General features: G+C 35.1%; 1 protein-coding gene across 2 annotated transcripts in view; it reads left to right on the top strand.

Moving 5' to 3' along the window:
• VPS50 (VPS50 subunit of EARP/GARPII complex) overlaps positions 1–19,259 on the top strand; it is a 65,867-nt gene that overhangs the window by 31,212 nt on the left and 15,396 nt on the right. The window contains exons 17-23 of one of the 2 annotated variants that reach the window (XM_042888884.1): positions 827–917; positions 1,969–2,145; positions 8,720–8,838; positions 9,603–9,709; positions 15,073–15,194; positions 16,168–16,224; positions 19,070–19,150. In XM_042888884.1, coding sequence (XP_042744818.1) covers positions 827–917; positions 1,969–2,145; positions 8,720–8,838; positions 9,603–9,709; positions 15,073–15,194; positions 16,168–16,224; positions 19,070–19,150 — 754 coding nt within the window. The remainder of the gene's footprint in view (positions 1–826; positions 918–1,968; positions 2,146–8,719; positions 8,839–9,602; positions 9,710–15,072; positions 15,195–16,167; positions 16,225–19,069; positions 19,151–19,259) is intronic. The other variant, XM_042888885.1, reaches the window with a different exon arrangement.

Raw genomic sequence — 19,259 nt, 5'->3', positions numbered from 1 at the left:
ATATTCCTAGAATATTTTGCTGCCTAATTAGAAACCTAGTGTGTAATTTACCAACTGCTGTTCATTAAGCAAAACACTATTCTTTATATTAGGAAGAAGAGAGATAGCAGTATGAACTTGATAAGCACTCGCTGGTATCTTCCTGCTTATATGGCAAGAAAGGTTTTCCTTGTTAAAAGAATTTCTGCTTATTGTTGAATGGAGGCTCTTAGGATGTTCAGAAGTGTAATAGAAACAATGCAGACACATAATGGCCTGATTGTATTTTCTTAATACTTTTTCTGTGTTAGTACTGAGATTAAGATGTGAAACAAACTATAGCCTAGATAGTTCATTTAATTTTTATTTGATGTCTGTAGATAGTCTAGCTCTTTCCACTTCCATTTGTTACATGTTGGCTTCTGTTTGCTCATTGAAAGAAATTACCTGTTTTATGATGGCTCACAAGCAGTTGTGCTGGTGGAGTGTTTGTATGCATTGTGCTGCTTTCTATACAGAGAGAAGAAAGGTACTGGTTGACTGTACAGTCAGTTCCTCTATACTTTATAATGGTCATACTGAGTAATGTCAAAGAAAAATTGCTTCCAAGCTTTGGAGTTTGGCATTCTTTGATTATCTCCTTAAAGGTGCCATGAGGCAAACATTGCGTTAGTAGTCACAGTTTTTATGTGATTTGTCACTTGAACGAATGAGTAAGTACTGCCAAGTATGTGTTTTCAAGTGTGACTTCTTGTATGCTTTTTGAAGGCATCTTTCACTGCATAAATTGTCTGTTTTCTGATTTGCTCCTGCTGCCAATTAAAAGTAGTCGTTTGTTATATTTCAGAACCCGTCTTGAAGAACTAAGAATGTTTTTGGAGAATGAGACCTGGGAACTTTGCCCTGTTAAATCAAACTTCAGCATTTTACAGCTTCACGTAAGTTCTTTGAATAACACATATGAAAGTGTTGATACTGCAGTATCTAAGAGTGAGAAGTAACATATCTCTGAACTGCCATGAAAATGCTAAATGACTGTTTTTTAAAAAACATAAATTCATTTCAGGATTTTGGAAACTGTAGAATCCAAGGCTTTTAAGGCAGTGACATTTCTGTTTTAGGCAGGTAGAGTATTACATAACATGCTGGAATTGTAAGCATAATATTGGTCTTTGTTATTTCTTGTGTTTTAATGTGTCATTTATTTGTCAATTTTCCATTTCAAAATCATTATTCTGAGAAGATGGTGCTGAAAAAGAATGCCTAAAAATAGCTACCCTCCTTAGTGCTCACTAGTTTGGACCTGTTTTGGGAAAAGTAGGTCATACTGCCTGATTTGAGGAAAAGTATTTTTTCTATGGGGAAGTACCAGCAAAAACATGTCATGGGTGTGCTCACCTGCTGTACTATAAAGGGGTTTTGTGTAGTTTAGCATATGTTGGATGAATTTCACCTGTTTGGCCAAACAAATGTGGATGTCTATGATTGAAGCTATTATTAAAGTGCGAAAGGGATATAGCTGAGTGATGCAAAGGAAAAGGTAATCATTAGAAACTTCTTGTGAAATGGCTTTGAAGATTATAAAAAAATTAACTTATTTTTAAGGATAAAATATTAAAAAAAAAAAAATCTGCAATAGTAAATTGCTAGGTAATGTGTGTAAAACAAAAAAACAAAACCAAAACTGCATATTTGGATAAAATTATAGGTTGTTTTTATTTCCTTTTTTTTTTTTTTTTTAAATCGGGGGATTTTTTTCCAAAATCAGGTGAAAACTATTTTCAGAATGCAGAAGATGATATGTGATACATAACCAGCAACTGTTAAAATTAGAAATATGAGCACTGTAAGATTGCCAGTGTCAAGGTTAACTTGAGCCAGTATAAAAGTATGTTATTATGCTCTCTATTTTCATTAATCTGTAGTCATTATAATAATATTGAAACTGCCGTGTTGTGAATTAAAACTGTACTTTCTTTCTATTAATAGGAATTTAAATTCATGGTTCAGTCACGTTCCCCATCTGTGTCACCTAGTAAGCAGCCTGCTTCAGCAATTTCAGCCACGGTAACTTTATTTGAGCAGTACTGTAATGGAGGAAACCCATTTGAAATTCAGGCTGACAGCAAAGATGATGAGACAGAGGATGTGTTAGCTTCCAATGGGGTACGAGAAAAATTAAATCTAGATCTCATTAAGTGCTGTTGTTTTCATGTCAGTGATGGCAAAATAGTGCATGAATTAATAGGCTATAGTACTATTTAAGCTCTCAAGGCACTTTACTCCTATTAGACGAGTTACTTAGTTTTTTTTAACAGTGCCAGAAAGCTGGGCAATCCTTTTTTAATCCTTTTGGGTTATTTTTCAGCTGGTCAGTATTTTTCCATTGAAGTCAAATGTTCTGAAAAGCTAGTAAGATGCATTCCACTTCAAATTAGTACTTTTGCAGGGTTTTTTACAAAGCAATTAGATACAATGATTTACCTTCCTTGTGGAAGTAGTTTTTATTATTTTAGGAAGAGTGGCTTTCTGGCTTTGTAGGAAAGAATCATTACAAATTGCTCCTTCTGTTCTATTTGTTAATGCATGCATGCTTTCCAAGGGTTATCTGATGTTTGTTAAAAGCACATTTTTTTTATTGTCATTTGAATACTCAGGACACTCACTTTACTTTGTGATCCACTGCTGTGAAATTGGACAATGACTTCTAGCATATATTTTTTTCTACTCAACATCTAGTAATTGTCAAATATATTATAATTTATAGTGTAGTAGCATTCTCTTAAATGCTTTAAATTTTTTTTTTGTTTAAAATTTTGCTTCATTTTATTCTTTTGATAAATAACTTATTTATTTATTTTTGTGATAAGGCTGGGTGGACCTTAGTTTATTCAGTGTGCCATTCTAATGGTTGCCTGGTTTGCGTCTTTGCCTTTTGTGTTTTCTCTGTGGGATTTGATGTGTATCTCCTATGCCTGGGCATGATGCTGTCACCTCTTTCCTGCTCTGTCACTTGCAAACAACATGCAATTGATTGGTATGAAATATTGTTGCTTTATGCTTAAAAAATATGACAGAGACACAGCTACCTTGTTATAGTTATTATAGTATATAGTATAGTATATGGATAGTTATTCTCCTGTCAATGAGTGGAGCAGAATGTACATCCTGCCTTTTCATTTCAGTATACTGAGAAGAAGTGTATGGTTATCAGTGTTAAATATAGATTCCACATAAGCATGAACAGTAGGGAAAATGGCTGTTTACAAGGGTGGATAGTAACAGGACAAGGGGGAATGGTTTTAAACTGAGACGGGAGGTTTATGTCGGATATTAGGAGGAAGTTTTTTACTCAGAGGATGGTGACGCATGGAACAGGTTGCCCAAGGAGGTTGTGGATGCCCCATCCCTGGAGGCATTCAAGGCCAGGCTGGATGTGGCTCTGGGCAGCCTGGTCTGGTGGTTGGTGACCCTGCACATAGCAGGGGGTTGAAACTGGATGATCATTGTGGTCCTTTTCAACCCACGCCATTCTATGATTCTATGCTGAGCAAAGATGTGCTCCAGAGAATGCTAAGAACCATAGAATTCCGCAGTGCTGTATAGAAACCAGCTCCAAAACAAAGCTTTTGTGGAATCTGAACAGCTGTTTGGTAGGTATTTGTGAAAGGTCATAGTGAAATAATTGTTAATGATAATACAGTACTTTTGAGGTTTGCAGAAATTCAAGCTGCTGCTACTGGGGACTTGTTTTCTGACTTCAATACATTTGTGAGTAGTTGTGCTTTTTAAAAGATTTTTTTTTTCCTGAAGGAAACCTAATACAATTTATTATTATTAGAAACTAGTGACAGCTTTAAGACAGCTTTCTTGTGAAGGTTCACTTTTAATAAGAAAAGCTATCATCACCTGCAGTGTGAGTGCCAATGAGAAAATACTCAAATGTTTCAGGATAGGCTTTTTTAGGGAAAGGGCTTGTTTTGGTTTTTGGCTACCACTTGCAGGTAGGTAGCTGGAAATATGTGAAATTGTTTTCAAAAATGATAGTAACTTAGCTTCTGAGATTGGTTAACTTCTCCAGAACAGCAACAACAAAATAATTGTTGGTTGGAAATTTCTGGAAGTCTGATTCCATGCAATTCACTGCTAGCAAATGAGTGTGAATGCTGTGTCCAGACAGTCCCTGTAATTAATGCATTGCCTTGTTAGTAGTACACTGCAGTTCTAGAAGGCTGGGGTTGTCTTCATTTCTTAACTTGTAGGTATATTAAGGGATTTTTTTCTTTCTGTGGACGTGTGAGAAATCTGTAAGCTTTGCACTTAAGTTAGAACTGATCTGCTCGGTTTTTTTGAGTTGCGACATTTTTTTGATCCAGAATCTTTCATCTAACTTCAGTAAGATTTAAATGATGTGAATTTCCCCCATCCTATAGGCTTACGGTTCTGTGATTGTGAAATCACCTGAGGAAAACATTAGATAGCAAATACAGATGAATTCTACATGCAGTTATTGTTAGCTGTGTAGGGACTGCCATGTTCTGTGAAATCAGCAGCTCTTTCCCCTCAGAATCCTGCTTGTCATAGTGGAGGCTTATGAGCTGATTTTTTCTTGGGAAAGAAAAAGAAAAAGAAGCAGACCATCCCCCACCCCCAAAATGTAATGTAATTGTCCATGAAATTTTCTGTTATCTGTTGTGTTATTACAACAGGGAGTTGATGAATTCTGCTGTCCAGTCATCCTGAGTGGAAAATTTATTTTTTTATTCTGAACTTGTCTCTATCTGTTGAAATAATCTCAGTATTTAAAGGCTGCTATGTACTGATTGTTTACTGCTGTCTATTTTTTGAAGGTGCACGAGGCTTAGTCCTAGCCAGAGCTAAAGATCCTTAAATCAGTGATTGTTAGCTTGTCAACAATGACATGTTCTTTGCTTTGCATGCAGATGCTGCTGCAAACATATCCTATCAGGACAATCCATGCAGGGACAGGCCTGGGGTAATCCAGGGCCAGGGAGATGCACCCTGTGCTGCCAGGACTGGCTGCTTCAGTGGCTCAGTGCAGCAGGCTGTGCTTGTAGTGAATCAGGCTAGAGGGAGTCGTCAGTCCAGGAATCAGCAGTAGGTTAATGTGTCACAAGCACTGCAGAATCTGTTCTGTGGTTTCCCTGCCTTGAGTTTGACCCGTGTCCCATTTGGTAGGCTTGAGCACTACTGGGGACTTTCAGAGCTGCCTGCAGCGGTGTCTTTTTCGAAGCTGTGTGCCAATTTAGTGTTCTTTGCTTGTGAAACATTAATATATTTTAAATTGATAAAATCTGAATTTGCGTCTGGTGAAGAACTGTAATGAATTTTGGCTCTCCTTTAACACCAGAGGGACAGAACGTTCTGTGTGGAAAAAGTAAAATACCAATTACATGATTTCTTTTTTATTTTTCTTGTGAGGTCTAGGTTATATTTACAGCCATTCATACAATAATTTTGCTAACCTGAGTGTGATGTTATTGGCAGAACTCTGGAATAGTTTAGGGCTAACATATATTTTTGAAGTAAAATTTAAAATTATATGCTGTTTGCCTAATGTAATTTATAAGTGATTAGGGACAGTGATGCTTCTGATTTTTCTTCACTTGTGGAAATCTTTTGGGGTGAGTTTTGTATCCTTTATTTAACTAACTTCTTTCAGTATGGAGAAATGTTAAGTAATGCTGAAGAATGTACTGAGAGTGCAGATGACAGTGTTTAACGGTACTAAAAAGACACACAATTTCAATCATTGTATTTTACCTCACAGTCATTGAAGGATGAAATCCTTACTAAAATCTTTGCAAAGGAAGTGTTATTCACATTTAGATAGACAGATGAGGTGTAGAATAGGTTAGCTGGTACTAGAACCAAGGCTTCTGGTCACCTTGCTAGTGTACTCTTCTGGTGACTGTCCTCTGTTTCTATTTCATTAGCAGTTAAACTAGAAATTATTTCAGGTGGAGATTGCAGAATTTTGTTTCTTAAGAATGCAGATAGGTTTCCTGATATCTAGAGAAATGGCATGACAAGGCTGTGAACAACTGACTTCTCAGTGATCTGCAGGATGTTAAGAATTGTCAGTGTCTCATTTGAGAATGTTTATATTTTTTTCTTATTTCAGTTCTGGACAACTGAATGGGCCTTAGGGTCCAGTCACCTCTTTTTTTGTTTTCTCATCCTGAGCTTCAGTGAGACATTTTATGCCTATTTTCTGTAGCTCCCTAACACATTTTTCTTGTGATACAGGTAACTTTAGTTTTATAACACTCTTCAGTTTCAGTTAATCTTATTACAGTCCTATGTGTTAGTTTGCATTGACTACCTAAACACTTGATAATTGCAGTGGTAATTGCTAGTAGCCACAATAAATTATTTAGCACTTTGAGATGTTATTGCAGACTGTATTTATTGAAAATATGTTCTAGAAGGTCTCTAGTTTGTAATTGTGAGTTAATTATCTGCATTTTAAATCATGCAGGATTTTTACCTTGTAAATACATTTTCCAACTTATTAATAGGTTTAGATTGAGGAGATTAGAGAAGTATTTTCCATGTTTAAAAAAAATCATTTTTTCAAAACATTCTTATTCAATTAAGAGAGTTAACAATTTATAGTCAGCATATAATTTCACTATCACTGGATTTTAATTGAGGTGGAGCACATTATTTATTAATGCACAGTAAGTGACTGTAATTTTCCAGGTTAATTTTTTAGTCAATTTAGTTAAAATATGACTTTGTCAAGCCTGAAGTCAGTGCCTTTAATTATAGCTTTCATTTATCTGCAATGTTCATGAGGCAGAAACTTAGCGTATGAATACTACTGATCAGTCTGCTCCTCACATGTATGTTTTTGGTTTTTTTTTGTCTCAACTATTTTTGCTTTGAATTTGTTTGTCCTGTGGGCTTTCTGCTTTTTTAATATACTGCTTGCGTTGTGCTGTGCTTTAAAAACATTCATACCTTGGGGCTGTGGCAAAATTGCCAACCATAACTGAAAAATACATTTTCTAGTGTATTTTAGATGGTTGAAAGACTGACATTCCCTAAGTGTACCTTCATCAGTTTTCCTTTCTGGAAAGAACCATTTCTTAAAGATCCCAGAACCAGACTGACTTTGCCATGTGGGTCATTTTTTTTTTTTTTACTTCCTGGACAAAATGGCTTCAGAGCACAGCCTACATTAATAAAAAGTTGAAAGTAAAAGTATTGTCTGTCTTCAGCTGAAAATGCATTTCTGGAGCCTGGTACGTAACTTTAATACCATGTAAGAGTTCAGGAAAATGGGTTACATCCATAGGGCATCAAGTGTAATTTTTCCTTCAATGTTTTGTGGATTAAGAAATTAACCTAAAAAGAGGTAAATACATAACTTTACCTCGTTATTATGAAGTGTTTAAAGCAGCTCTACTGCAGAGCAACCAGGAATACTTGGAAAAAAAATCTACCTTTAAATATTACTCTGAGTGGAAAAAAAAGATTGCAAATGTCAGATTTTTTTTACCAAAAATAATCCTAACTGTATAATACATTTTAATGTATGTGTGGTTTCATAACTATAAAAAGCACTTATTGTATATTTCAATTTCTGGGTAGTATTTGTCCATATAACTTGTAATCAAGCAATAACAGTATATGTGTAGTGTGGAAACCCTATACTGCATTATGTGTGCTGCAGCTTGCGTTGGTCCTGTTTTCACTCATCAGTTCTGAGGTCCATACCGTCTATCCTTACATCAAACAAAAGTTTCTTGTAAGCTTTGAAATGCAATGGAACAACTGAACAGAAGAAAACAATTTCAAACAATTAAAAATGTCTGAGTTTTTGGAGGCAACAGTTGTGTCTGTAGCTACTTAAGGTTATTTTTCAGATGTTGCAACTTAACATTGGTCTTCTGTGAGAGGGCAGTTAGAGCAGGCTTCCTGGTGAGGTGGTTGATGCTCCAGGTTTGTCAGTGCTCAAGAGGTATTTGGATAATGCCCTCAATAACATGCTGTAATTTTGGTTAGCCCTATTGTTGTCAGGATTGGACTCAATGTTGTTGGACTCAATGATCTTTGAAGGTCCCTTCCAACGGAACTAGTCTTGTTCTGTTCTTTCTTCTTGCTTTCTTTCTCTCTCTTCTCTTTCTCTTATCTCTCAAGGTAGTATACAGGGATAATTTAGTTATATATTCATGTTTTTCATAAGGTTATTCTGGTCTGTGTTGTGGGATCTGTGTGAAATGATGCGTATGGTGCGTGAGGCTCAAAACAACCACTAATCAAGTCCTATAATAGGGAGAACAGACCCTTTTTCTCTGTTCCCTATTGATTTGTTCCAGTAATACAGCCAAGTTATATCACCACAGTGTTACTTAGAATATTATACTGTATTGTGGGGTGGTTTTGTTTGTTTAATTTGTTTGTTTTGTGCATAAGCTAAGACTTAACAAGAGGGGCTGCAGAAGTCTGTTTTCCTGCATGCTCTGCAGTTTTTTTGCTTGCTTCATGTACACTGTGAACTTTGTGTAGAAAAAGATACTCCTATATACAAAGTTACTGTTCTGGCTGTTGGTGTAGATAGAACAGCATGCAGGTGGAGGGAGTAGATACAGAAAACAAACAAACAAACAGAAAAATACAGAAGAAAAAAAGAAAAGCCAAACAAAAATAACTGTTACTGTTATTAGAGCAGCCATGAGAAATACTTGCATTTATGTTTGTTTGTTTACAGTATGAATCTGATGAACAAGAAAAAAGTGCCTATCAAGAGTATGATAGTGACAGCGACGTTCCTGAAGAGTTGAAAAGAGACTACGTAGATGAGCAGACAGGAGATGCCCCGATGAAGAGGTCAGTATGCTCAGTCTTATTTACATGTGTTTAATCTCGGTACTGTAATTTATTCTTGATTCAGTCTCTACAGTAATTGAATGATAATCAAATAATCTTTACCTGCACAGTGTGAAAGGCTCTGAATTTAGAATTCCAGGATGGAGAGGAACTTTAAACTGTTCACTGTTATTGCAAAAAGAAACTTTGGGAAGCAAGATTTTGAAGGAAGATAAAGGCTCTCTGAAGAGGTTGTGAAAAAGCAAGCATTAGGCATTCTTCTATAACTGCTGTTATATATATGTGTAATTTTTGTTGCATCAATGGGATCTTTTTGCAAACAAATGACTTGAGAGTTGTATTTTTACAAAATAGTAACCTTTTAGAAATTTCAGACAAACAAACCAAAAACCAAACAAAAGCACTGTACCGTGTAGATTTCTATTCAGCCTTTATGAAGCAAGCTCACCTTATTTGTATGGAAAGGGTTTCAGAAGTACTAGAAGGGCACTGCTTGGGTCAAAAGAGAGGAATTTTTTTTAATTACAAAGTCATTCTAGAATAAAATATTATCATGGTTTCATCATACATTGCAAACTACGTCATTTCAATGAAATTCTAGAGATATTGATAAAGATTAACTTGTGGGGAAAAAATGCAGTGAGTGAAATTGTATTACGTTGCATTACGGCTGTGTACTGTGGTATTGTAATATGATGAACTTTTGGTTGAATATTATTTTGAGGTGTTTTTTCTTTTTTTTTTTTTTTTTTTTTTCTCCTTAGTGTTTCTCGAGAAACTCTGAGGAGCAAAAAGAAATCGGATTATAGCCTCAATAAAGGGAATGCACCTATCCTGACAAACACTACACTCAATGTAGTAAGGCTTGTTGGTATGTTGAACAATTGTTGGAATGTGTGTTTTTTATTTTAATACAAACCTATGGATTCTAGCAAATATATTCAATGAATTCTAAAACACTTTAAAAACACGAAGTTGGACACCGTTTCCACTTTTCAATGTGTGGTAGTTTGGATGAGGTCTCAGGGGGTGTATCACTGTGTATTGCAGTTTCCTGCTCTCCAGTGGCATTGCCTCCCTTTGGATTTCTCACATCTTCCTTTTACTGGCAGTTCAGTCATTCTGTAATGCACCTTATGCAGCCAGCAGGTCCTGCACTTTACAATTTTTTTCCAAGGGATGAGCCTCTAGTTTATTACAGAAAGATACATGTTTTAAATTAATTGATCCTTAAATGCATGGCTTTACATTTTGTACTACTGAATTTCATTAGATTCTTTCTACAGCAGTCATCAAAGTTCTCTGGTTCCTCCTGTACATTATGCCAATCCATTTCTGCTTTGATGGTACCTCCTTATTTTTTTCCATTATCATACTCTTTATTTTTGTGCCAGAGTCATTCATGAGGATTTGTAAGAAGAGTTGTTGGAAACTCTACTAGTAGCTTTTCCAGATACTTCCCTTTTCATCACACTCTGTTCTGCCTTCTCTTTTACTGAACAGTTGACTAAATCCCAGATGGGTAAAAATGTACTGTGTTCTTTGTCTAGAAAAGCAAATAACATTTGTATCAAGAATATTTGTCTTAATTTGATGTAGTTCACATCTGGTAGATCCATGAGTTGTTTTATGAATTTTGCCCCATATAAAACATACAGGTAAGCATGGTATTGTTCGCCTGATTTAGCTGAGCATTATATGTCTGTTAGTATGAGATCTAGCTTTGATCCAGTCCCTTGGATTCTCCTCTGGCGGGCAGGGATGCCATGGAATGTGCCCGTCTTTTAACAAATGTCTCTGCTAATGCCATTGAAGGTTTCAGTTCATCTTGTGCTGTCATTGGATTTTGGCTAGGAAAATGCCATGGTACATGACACTGTTCAGTTTCAAGGAGTGTAACTGATGGGTATTTAGGATTCTTTCATTATCAGTTGAGTAGAGTAGACAGCTCCAGAAGGTATAGGTATGTCATATGCATCAGAAAGCCTGTACTTAAAGTTTTGGCCCTTAAAAACAAGGCTATAATTTCAGAGATATTTGTTTTGGTGGTAGTAGCAGTAAGTAGCAAGTAGCTTTTGTCCCTGCTACATATTGTCAATGACATGCCTGCTTCCCATATATTTTCATTAGTATGGCTTTTAGTATATCTTTCTAGATCAGCTTCTCCCTCTTAGTTAAAAATAAATCATAAGGGAAAGCAAGTTAATACAGGAGATTTGCAGTGAGATTATGATGGAATTTTAAATTGCCCACTCAAGTAGAATAAATTGTTTTTTGTGTTATGCAAGTAGTAGTACTTGCTGAAAGAATATGATGCTGCTCATAATAATTTTGAGCTATTTCTGGGGGCTATGTTGTAAGGAGGCTAGATGAATAAAAGTGTGATTTACTATATATTTAATAAAAAGTTTATATGAGTTGCTATGTATAGCTGAAGTAGGAGGTCATATAATTGTTGAATTTGAATTTCAAGTTTACAGTTCAGTTTATTTGTTTTTCCATTAGGTTAATAAATGAGGTAGTTATTTCTCAGTTTGTTTCTAGTATAACGCAATAATTAGATTAATTTGATAGGAAAAAAATAACCCTATAAACTCTTGCCTGTTGACTTAAAACTTGAAGGGAAAATGAACTCATGATAAATTGTTATAGAATATTGAGACCTAGGGTCAGTGCATCAACAAGAATATTTGCCATTGTGAGCACTGATTTTTTTTTTTTTTTTTTTTTTAATTAATGTCATCCATACTTAAGAAATGGGTTGGGTTTGTCTGATGCCTTCTTTTTTGCGTCATTGTTACTTCTCCCATGGATAGTTTTTTATGAAGTAACTCTTAGATTTGGCTTGCTTTAAAGCTCGTTATCTTTGGAGAAAATAATAGTGGTGGTGACAAATCTCACAGCTGAAAACTTTTTGCTGAAGAAGTGAATGGACATGTAGCATAGGACTTCATGAGCCTTCAAAATAAGAAGAAAAAAAAAGACAGGAAAAAACCAAAAACATAAAAAAAACCCCAATGATAGTCTTTCAAAATGATGTAACTACAACGTGCTTTTTGTGGTTCCCTTCAAAATGGCATTTTAGCCTCTTATGTATGTCATAGCAAGCTGCATGTTTGGAATTCAGACACTCACTAGAATTTATAATAACCGTAGATACACTGAAACTCTCATAAATATATGGAGGTAGTGTATTTTGCTCACTTTTTTTGGTTTTAATGATCAGATATATGTAGATCAGTCCAATAGAAAAAACTGCTGTCTCGAAGGACAGAATAATTGCTGGAGATACTGAACGCTTCCAGAAAAACCCCAAGCAAACAACAAACATACAACAACAATAACAAAAAAAAAACCACCCTGGCAAATGTTCAGGAGATTTGTCCATTATGAATTGTTTATAGAAAGTAGAGCTACTTTGACTTACATAAACTCAAAGTGGTGTTTACAAGTATTTCTGGAAATTTCTGGTGTGGCTGTTAGTGCTGTTTGGGAATTTTCTTGTACATGTTTTTCACCCAAACCATGAACTTTACTGCAAGTAGGTAACAATGTATAGAGGTTAAAATTTGGCATCCTCTTAGAGAAACTAAGGAGGAAATGTTCTTGGAACACTTTTGTGTAAAGATGCTGAGTGATGTAGTAATAGAGAAATGTTCTTGGCTACAGAAGATTTTTATAGGGACAGTGCTTGGGCAGTGCATAGCCCTTTGGAAAAGTGTAGGACACTGCCCAAGAGACTACCTTGCGTGTTTATGCCAGCCACACAGATATTTGGAAATCTAACTGTCCTGAAAGTGACACGTCACCCATTATTATGCATAGGTTGCAGGCAAGTTTGAGAACTGCGTTTACCTCAAAATCAGTGGAAAAAATCAGCCCGTAGCAATAAAAATATTCAGACACACATGAAGATGGCAGCTACTTTGATAGCGTATCATCCTTTCCAAACATTCATAAATTTCCATGTAGACTCTGCTGAAATTAACTGCATTTGTTGTTCCCTTTTGGAAAACAGATGGAACATTTTAGATCTGCATTTCAGTTTATTCTTAATGCTGTAGGTCAAAACATTGATAACTAAGAGTGGAATTAACACCTGGGTTAACCTGCCAAATTGTTAGATACTTTAACTCTTGTCAAATCTCCAAAAATAATGAAATATATTCTTGAGTGTGTTGGCAAACTGAGGCACAGTTGTGTAATATTCAGGCAGGTTGTTTAGGCTAGATAGGGATGTGAAAAGCAGCAAAATCAGGTTTTGCTCAATTCTTGCCATAGTGCTGTATCATCCCACGATAGTTGTGTCACATATTTGTCAAATTAATGTGGTCTTTTATGATCACAAGTAATTGTTTAAAAAATCAAGTTACTATCCCTGATACTAACAGCTAAATTTGATACTTGATTTCTCTGTGTAAAACAATATTTTCTCTACTAATTAGTAAGTTAGTTTGCTGTGCACAGTGTTAACTTTAAAAATGTTGCTGACTACAGGAGAAGTAAATTATTTTGGCACCCTCACGCAGAATCTTATCAACCTGTCACATCAAAACATGTCTGAAATATGATATTTTGTTAACTGATCTGCTATATCTGACATGCTGGATGAACTGAATTTACATCTTCGTTCAAAAGTTGCTGTCCGTAATAACCCAAAGTTTATTATATATTTTTGTATTATTATATGTATTCTATATATATTATACTTCAATCATCTATATAGTATCTATATTAAAATACAGATACACTGTTGAGATGCAAATGGGGCAAGTAGTATGTCATTTCTGAACTAGCCAGCAGTAAGTCTAGGGTCTCAGAAAAAGAAGTTTTTCTTTAAGTACACTTTTCTTATGACCCTATGGAAAAACATTTCCATGCCCTATGCTAGAAAACAAAATAACTATAATTAAACCTGCAGGGAAAAATTGCTTTCTGAATTCAAATCCTATAATCAGTTTGATTCAACTAAAGCATAAAGGCAGGTCCTGATATTCTTAATTTTTTTTTTTTTTCCCTGAAGTCAGATGCACAGCAGCAGAGAGCAGGATGGAAGAGAAGGAATTAATTTTTTCCCTGGATGTCTGTATTTTAGTACATTCAGTAATACGTGCTAAAGTAGAAAATTAATCCAGTGAAATGAAGTAAACAAATAGTAGTTTAGTTTTTCTTCAAGTTCTGCTTGGATTTGCCTTACAAAATTTCCATTCCTTTTGATTTGCTTTTGCCAGCAATTGTTGTATTCTGTCATCCTACTCCTTTAGAAACATTTCCAATGTACAGCTGAAAACAATTTGGTTTTCTTGCCTTGTCTTTTTCTGACCTGATCTGATTCCACCGCACTACAGAAATGCCAGTGCTCTTTTGTACAACACAGTCCAAAGTTGCAGAGGTAGTTTTTTTGTTTCGTTGTTTGTTTTTTTTTTTTTTTTTTTTTTGCTTGTTTATTAGCCTTTGTTTCTATTTTTAAGTGTGTGTCTGTGTGTCTTTTTGGTGGTTTGTTGAAGGGGAGGGATCCTCTTAGGAGCAGCTCCTCTTAGGAGTCTGGAGCTTATATATTCTTCATCTTCAGAGCTGATAGAGCAGTCATTTAGCAGATTCTTGAAGTGCCTGCAGTGGAAATCTCTCTCCTTGATCAGAAAAAAAAAAAAAAATTAGGTAGTCCTTTATGGTATATTGTTTGTAAAAAGTGAAGGAAAAGAAAAAAAAGGAAGGTTAGCAGGAAATGATAACACGCAGATTTGAAACACATGATTCCTAAACTCCCAGTTTTGGGTATGTCATTTTTATAATGTACTTTCCTATTGCTTGTAAGATGTCTGTATGTGCATATGTAAGCACTCACTAGTGTAAACATCTTGAATGGCTCTGTGTATCATTTGCTACAGAGTACTTACAGGGATCATTAATCTGGGGCTGAATTAATCTGAATGTTGTGGAGGAATGGGAAGGTCTTATGTTTTGAACTTGATACCAAAAGGCTAAAAGAATTGTTCAAGACATTTTGATACAGACTGACAACCTCTTTTGGAGAAGTCTTGTGTCATTTTATGTGTCTTAGTCATGATATTTACTTTTAAACCTCCTTATCTCTAAAACATTGCTAAATTGCATTTGATCAATATTCAAGGCTAATTAATACGGTTTGCAAAAGCATTTTTGAGTCTGTGAAGCTCACCACTGTCCTTGTTACACTTGCGCTGAAGAGTCTGATCTTCTGTCTTCATTTTCAAGGGAAGTATATGCAGATGATGAACATTCTCAAGCCTATTGCATTTGATGTCATCCACTTCATGTCCCAGCTCTTCGACTACTATCTGTATGCAGTCTATACATTTTTTGGCCGAAATGATACGGTAGGTAGAAAAGATATTTATTTTGGAGTATCAGAGTATACACAGAATGAGAATACTGAGGAGCAGTCTTTACTTAAAACAGCACCAAATATATGATTCCCCAAAAAATGAGTGTTACCAGAATGGATCTGAATGCAGGAGTAAGCTAAGGCTGATTATCTAATTATCTAAATGGCTGTCTGATTATCCAATGCAGTGAGGAGAGTAAGCATAGGAAGCATCATTGTCACTGGGACATGAAACCAATTGCATTTGAATAGGTACTCAGTATTCAAATATTTTGAATGGAGAAGAAAGACAAGTACCTGGAAGTAGTGGCAGAAAGTGGGGAATAAAGGAGCAGTCTGCAGTGGATTGGATCCCAGAGAGGTTTAGGTGATTTGGTTGTTCTGTATTTATTTCTCAGACATAGACATGAATAGCTGAAGAGGAGAAGGGTGCCCTGAAGGTTGAGTAGTAACTCAGATTTAAGAGGTTTGAAATAGTTTTTCAGATCTATTATCTCTCTGTCAACCTAATTGGATTAATAAAAATATTTTTGGGCTTTGAGTATTCTTGTAGTTGAAATAAATGCTTGTTGGCAATGTCTGTACGTAACGTGGATCTTTCAGCAGAATTGTCTTAAAGCATTTAAAAGCTGCACGTAAAAACAATTTTATCCTCTTTTGGCCCCTGGATTATTTCACAGCATTAATGTAACGGGGTTCCAAATTCATCATCATCTTTTGGCAAATCACAGTGGATTTTCGGACTGTCAACATATGGTTCTAAATGGTTTTGAGCTGTTTGGCAGGACAAATGCATTTGCAATTTGTATTTAGAAGATGAGTGGTTTTTTTTTGTTTTGTTTTTTGTTGGTGATGGTGAGTTTTGTTATGTCTTCTGTTAAACTAGTTGATTTCCATTGGCTTAATCAGCTACTTTGCTATTCACATTGTGTTACATTTGGGTTTTGTGTTTTGTGTTTTTAAAGCCTATGCCGAGTTCCTCACTTTCAACTTCTAACAGAGAACAGCCCAGTGCTAGGCAGGTAAATGCTATAGCAGATGAATGGTAAAATTGTATTGCTTTCCTAGTGTGCCTAATTTTTATTTTGACAAATGGTTTTCTATGGGAAACATAACCCTTACCAAGGTTCTACAAATAAGATAAAGCCTCTTGTAATGCTCCTTGAATGTTCTCAGTTCTCACTGTGTTTTAAACCTTTAAAAAAAAATAGAGATGGTTGGTGGAATGTGATTTAGACCTAGACCACTGTCAATGTTCCTGTTGTAATTATTTATATATATATATATATATATATATATATATATAAATGTGTGTGTGTATATATATATATTAAAAAAAATAATGGGATTCTTAGAAATATGTTGGTATTATAACCTCCTTAAGCAATTAAAACACTGTGCCCATGTTATTTGTGTGAGTTACCACAAGAGTGATCAATTGTATGCAGTTAATTGCCCGTTCAGTGAAAATCAAGGATTGTGTTGACTGCTGTCTGGTGTTGTGTCATTGTCCTTTCCAGAACTCTTTAGAACAATTATCCTATGTCTTCACTGACAAAATTTGCACGCTATTGTAATCAGAATTGTTCTTTTCAAATTCTTTTTAATTCCTGGGGTACATGTTAAGTCTTTCTTTTTTATCTCAAATTTTGGAAAAACCTAATACAAAATTAAAAGAAAGAACCTTTATTTAATACCTATTCACTAAAGTTGTGATATTGATGAACGTATCACAGAATAGTCTTCCTTAGAGAAAAGAATTTAAGGCGAATTTTAATTTTTTTGACAACACATGCAAATATATAAATCTTAATGACCATTTTTACAGAAAACACTTGGATTTTTTTTCTGTAAAATAAGTCACATAGAACTGGTGATGAGTATAAATTCTCTAACGCTAAACTTACAAAGTCATCAGTTTGTGACATTTAAATATCTGCTGTTTTGCATGTATAAATAGCAAAAACTTGAAGTAAAAAACTTTAACTATGTAGCAAAACAATTATACTGCTGAGTGGTGTATTCTGTTTGAAGCTGTGAGGTTTTAGCCTTGGGGGGGGAAAAAAGTGCAGTAGTACAAGTGTTTTTCTGGTTTTTGTTTTACTTTCTTTTGTTTTCCTTATAAATATAAATGCACTGCTTTGGGCAGTGCCTGATGAATCTGGAGCTCTTGAGTTGTAATGTTTTATGGAAATCTAAATGTGTTTATTCATTCCTTATTATTCATAAATGTTTCAAGGGTGAAATGTCCAGTTTTTAAAAAAGAAATGTATTATTAAGAAATATTTTATTAAAATACTATTAAAAAATAAAAATTTTAAAAAATTGATAGCTGTGAAAAGCTGGTGTTGGAAAAGCAAGAAGAGAAAGGGTTAGTGGCAGATTGTGGTGTGTATTTTGATGGTGCAGAAGAGAATTGCTTAAAGTGAAATATAATGGCTTAAACTTGCAAATATATTTTTAATAGATATATAATTCTTTTCCTTGCAGTTTTTGTTTTCCTGCTCTTTTTTACTTTGATAGGGCAAATAGCTAGTCCTGAGTTTGCAATCATTGTGGCCATAACTTGAAGAACTGTTACATGATGTTAAGGATGAAATAAAAGATGATTTGGGAAATGAAAAGTGTGTTAAAGAGTAAGGGGAAAAAAAGCAGATTTTCCTTTTTACCCATGTACCTGCAAAACTGAAGGCAGCTCAAAACTGCTATTTCTATAGTAAAAATGTGAATAAAAATGCACACCAAAAATACCCCACATTTTTATCTGGAACATTTTATCAGACAGGGGCATTAGGATACTGATCTGTGTCTCCTGGATCAAATTCTAGGTTTCAGCAGAGAATACTTCCAGTGGTAATTCTGCTGCAAGGTAATTTTCACTGAGTGTATGGGGAGATTAGGATGTGTGGACATCTTAAATGAGAAAGTTTAGATGCAGTAAATAGGGACCTCAGTTATTCCCTTTTGTATGTAAAATGAGGGATTGGACTTGACTTTCTTCCCTGATTCTGTGCATTGAAAGGGAGTCTAATATCATAGACATAATTGCTCTAAATATTGTTTAGTAAATTGCTTTTTTGGTGTGAATCACATACCAGATCTGTATTCAGATACTTCCAGTTTCTTAAACAGTATTTCTTACTTATCCCATTTCCACTGTCTTTTGGTTTGTGTGTTTGTTCTTGTTTCTTTGTAACTGGAAATAGAAGACAAGTAGCTATATTAATTACACATCAGATCAGCCCCTCAGCTGGTATAATTCATTGCATCTATCAGGCAATGAATGTTAATTTATCCCAGTTGAACACCTTCCCTGTAATGCTGCTGAGCCATGAACATGAAGATGGCATGTTCATTAGATAAATCTTTATAGACATTAACTAATAACAACTGTTTTATAAAGATCAATGGCTATAATTATACAGTTGCAAGTTAGATATTCAGTAAGGGATTACAAGAAACTTTATAGTCAAGGCTATTTGGCCTGGGTATGGTATTCATGCAAGTCTCACTGGGGACACTGTGATGTGCCTTTTGGGCACAAAATGCACATCACAGATGACCAGATGAGGTCATCTTGGGTCCTGTGCCCATATACGATGTGTTATAAAGCATGCTGAATGCTCATTGACAGAAATGGTAAACTGTCATCTTCATGAAATGTGCTCAGGCCATCCTTTACATAAGTGTCATGCTAAATGCAGTGACCTTGTTGATCTTCATTTTGTAGAGTTACAGTTATGTATTAAAACTTTAATGTGAATAAATTGTATCCAGTGCTTACAAACTGAAGTTCTGTTGTATTGCCGTAAACCTTAAACCAAGGATTTTTACTTTCCAAACTTAAGTAGAATATATTTCTTCCAGTTTGAATCAACAGGATTGGGCCTCAGTAGTAGCAGATTACGCACCACACTGAACAGAATCCAGGAGAGCCTCATTGATCTAGTAAGTATCTGGATTTGGAGTATGAAACAGGGGGCTGTGTCAGCAATTCATCAATTGTATTTCGTCATAACTTACTGATTTTTCTATTTTTTTCCCCCTATCTTCTCAT

This window comes from Lagopus leucura, unplaced genomic scaffold, assembly GCF_019238085.1.
Source record: "Lagopus leucura isolate 7727_CA_CO unplaced genomic scaffold, USGS_WTPT01 Super-Scaffold_100157, whole genome shotgun sequence".
Lineage (NCBI taxonomy): Eukaryota > Metazoa > Chordata > Aves > Galliformes > Phasianidae > Lagopus > Lagopus leucura.
The sequence above is the reverse complement of the archived record's forward strand: the minus strand, read 5'-3'. Positions and strand labels throughout refer to the sequence as shown.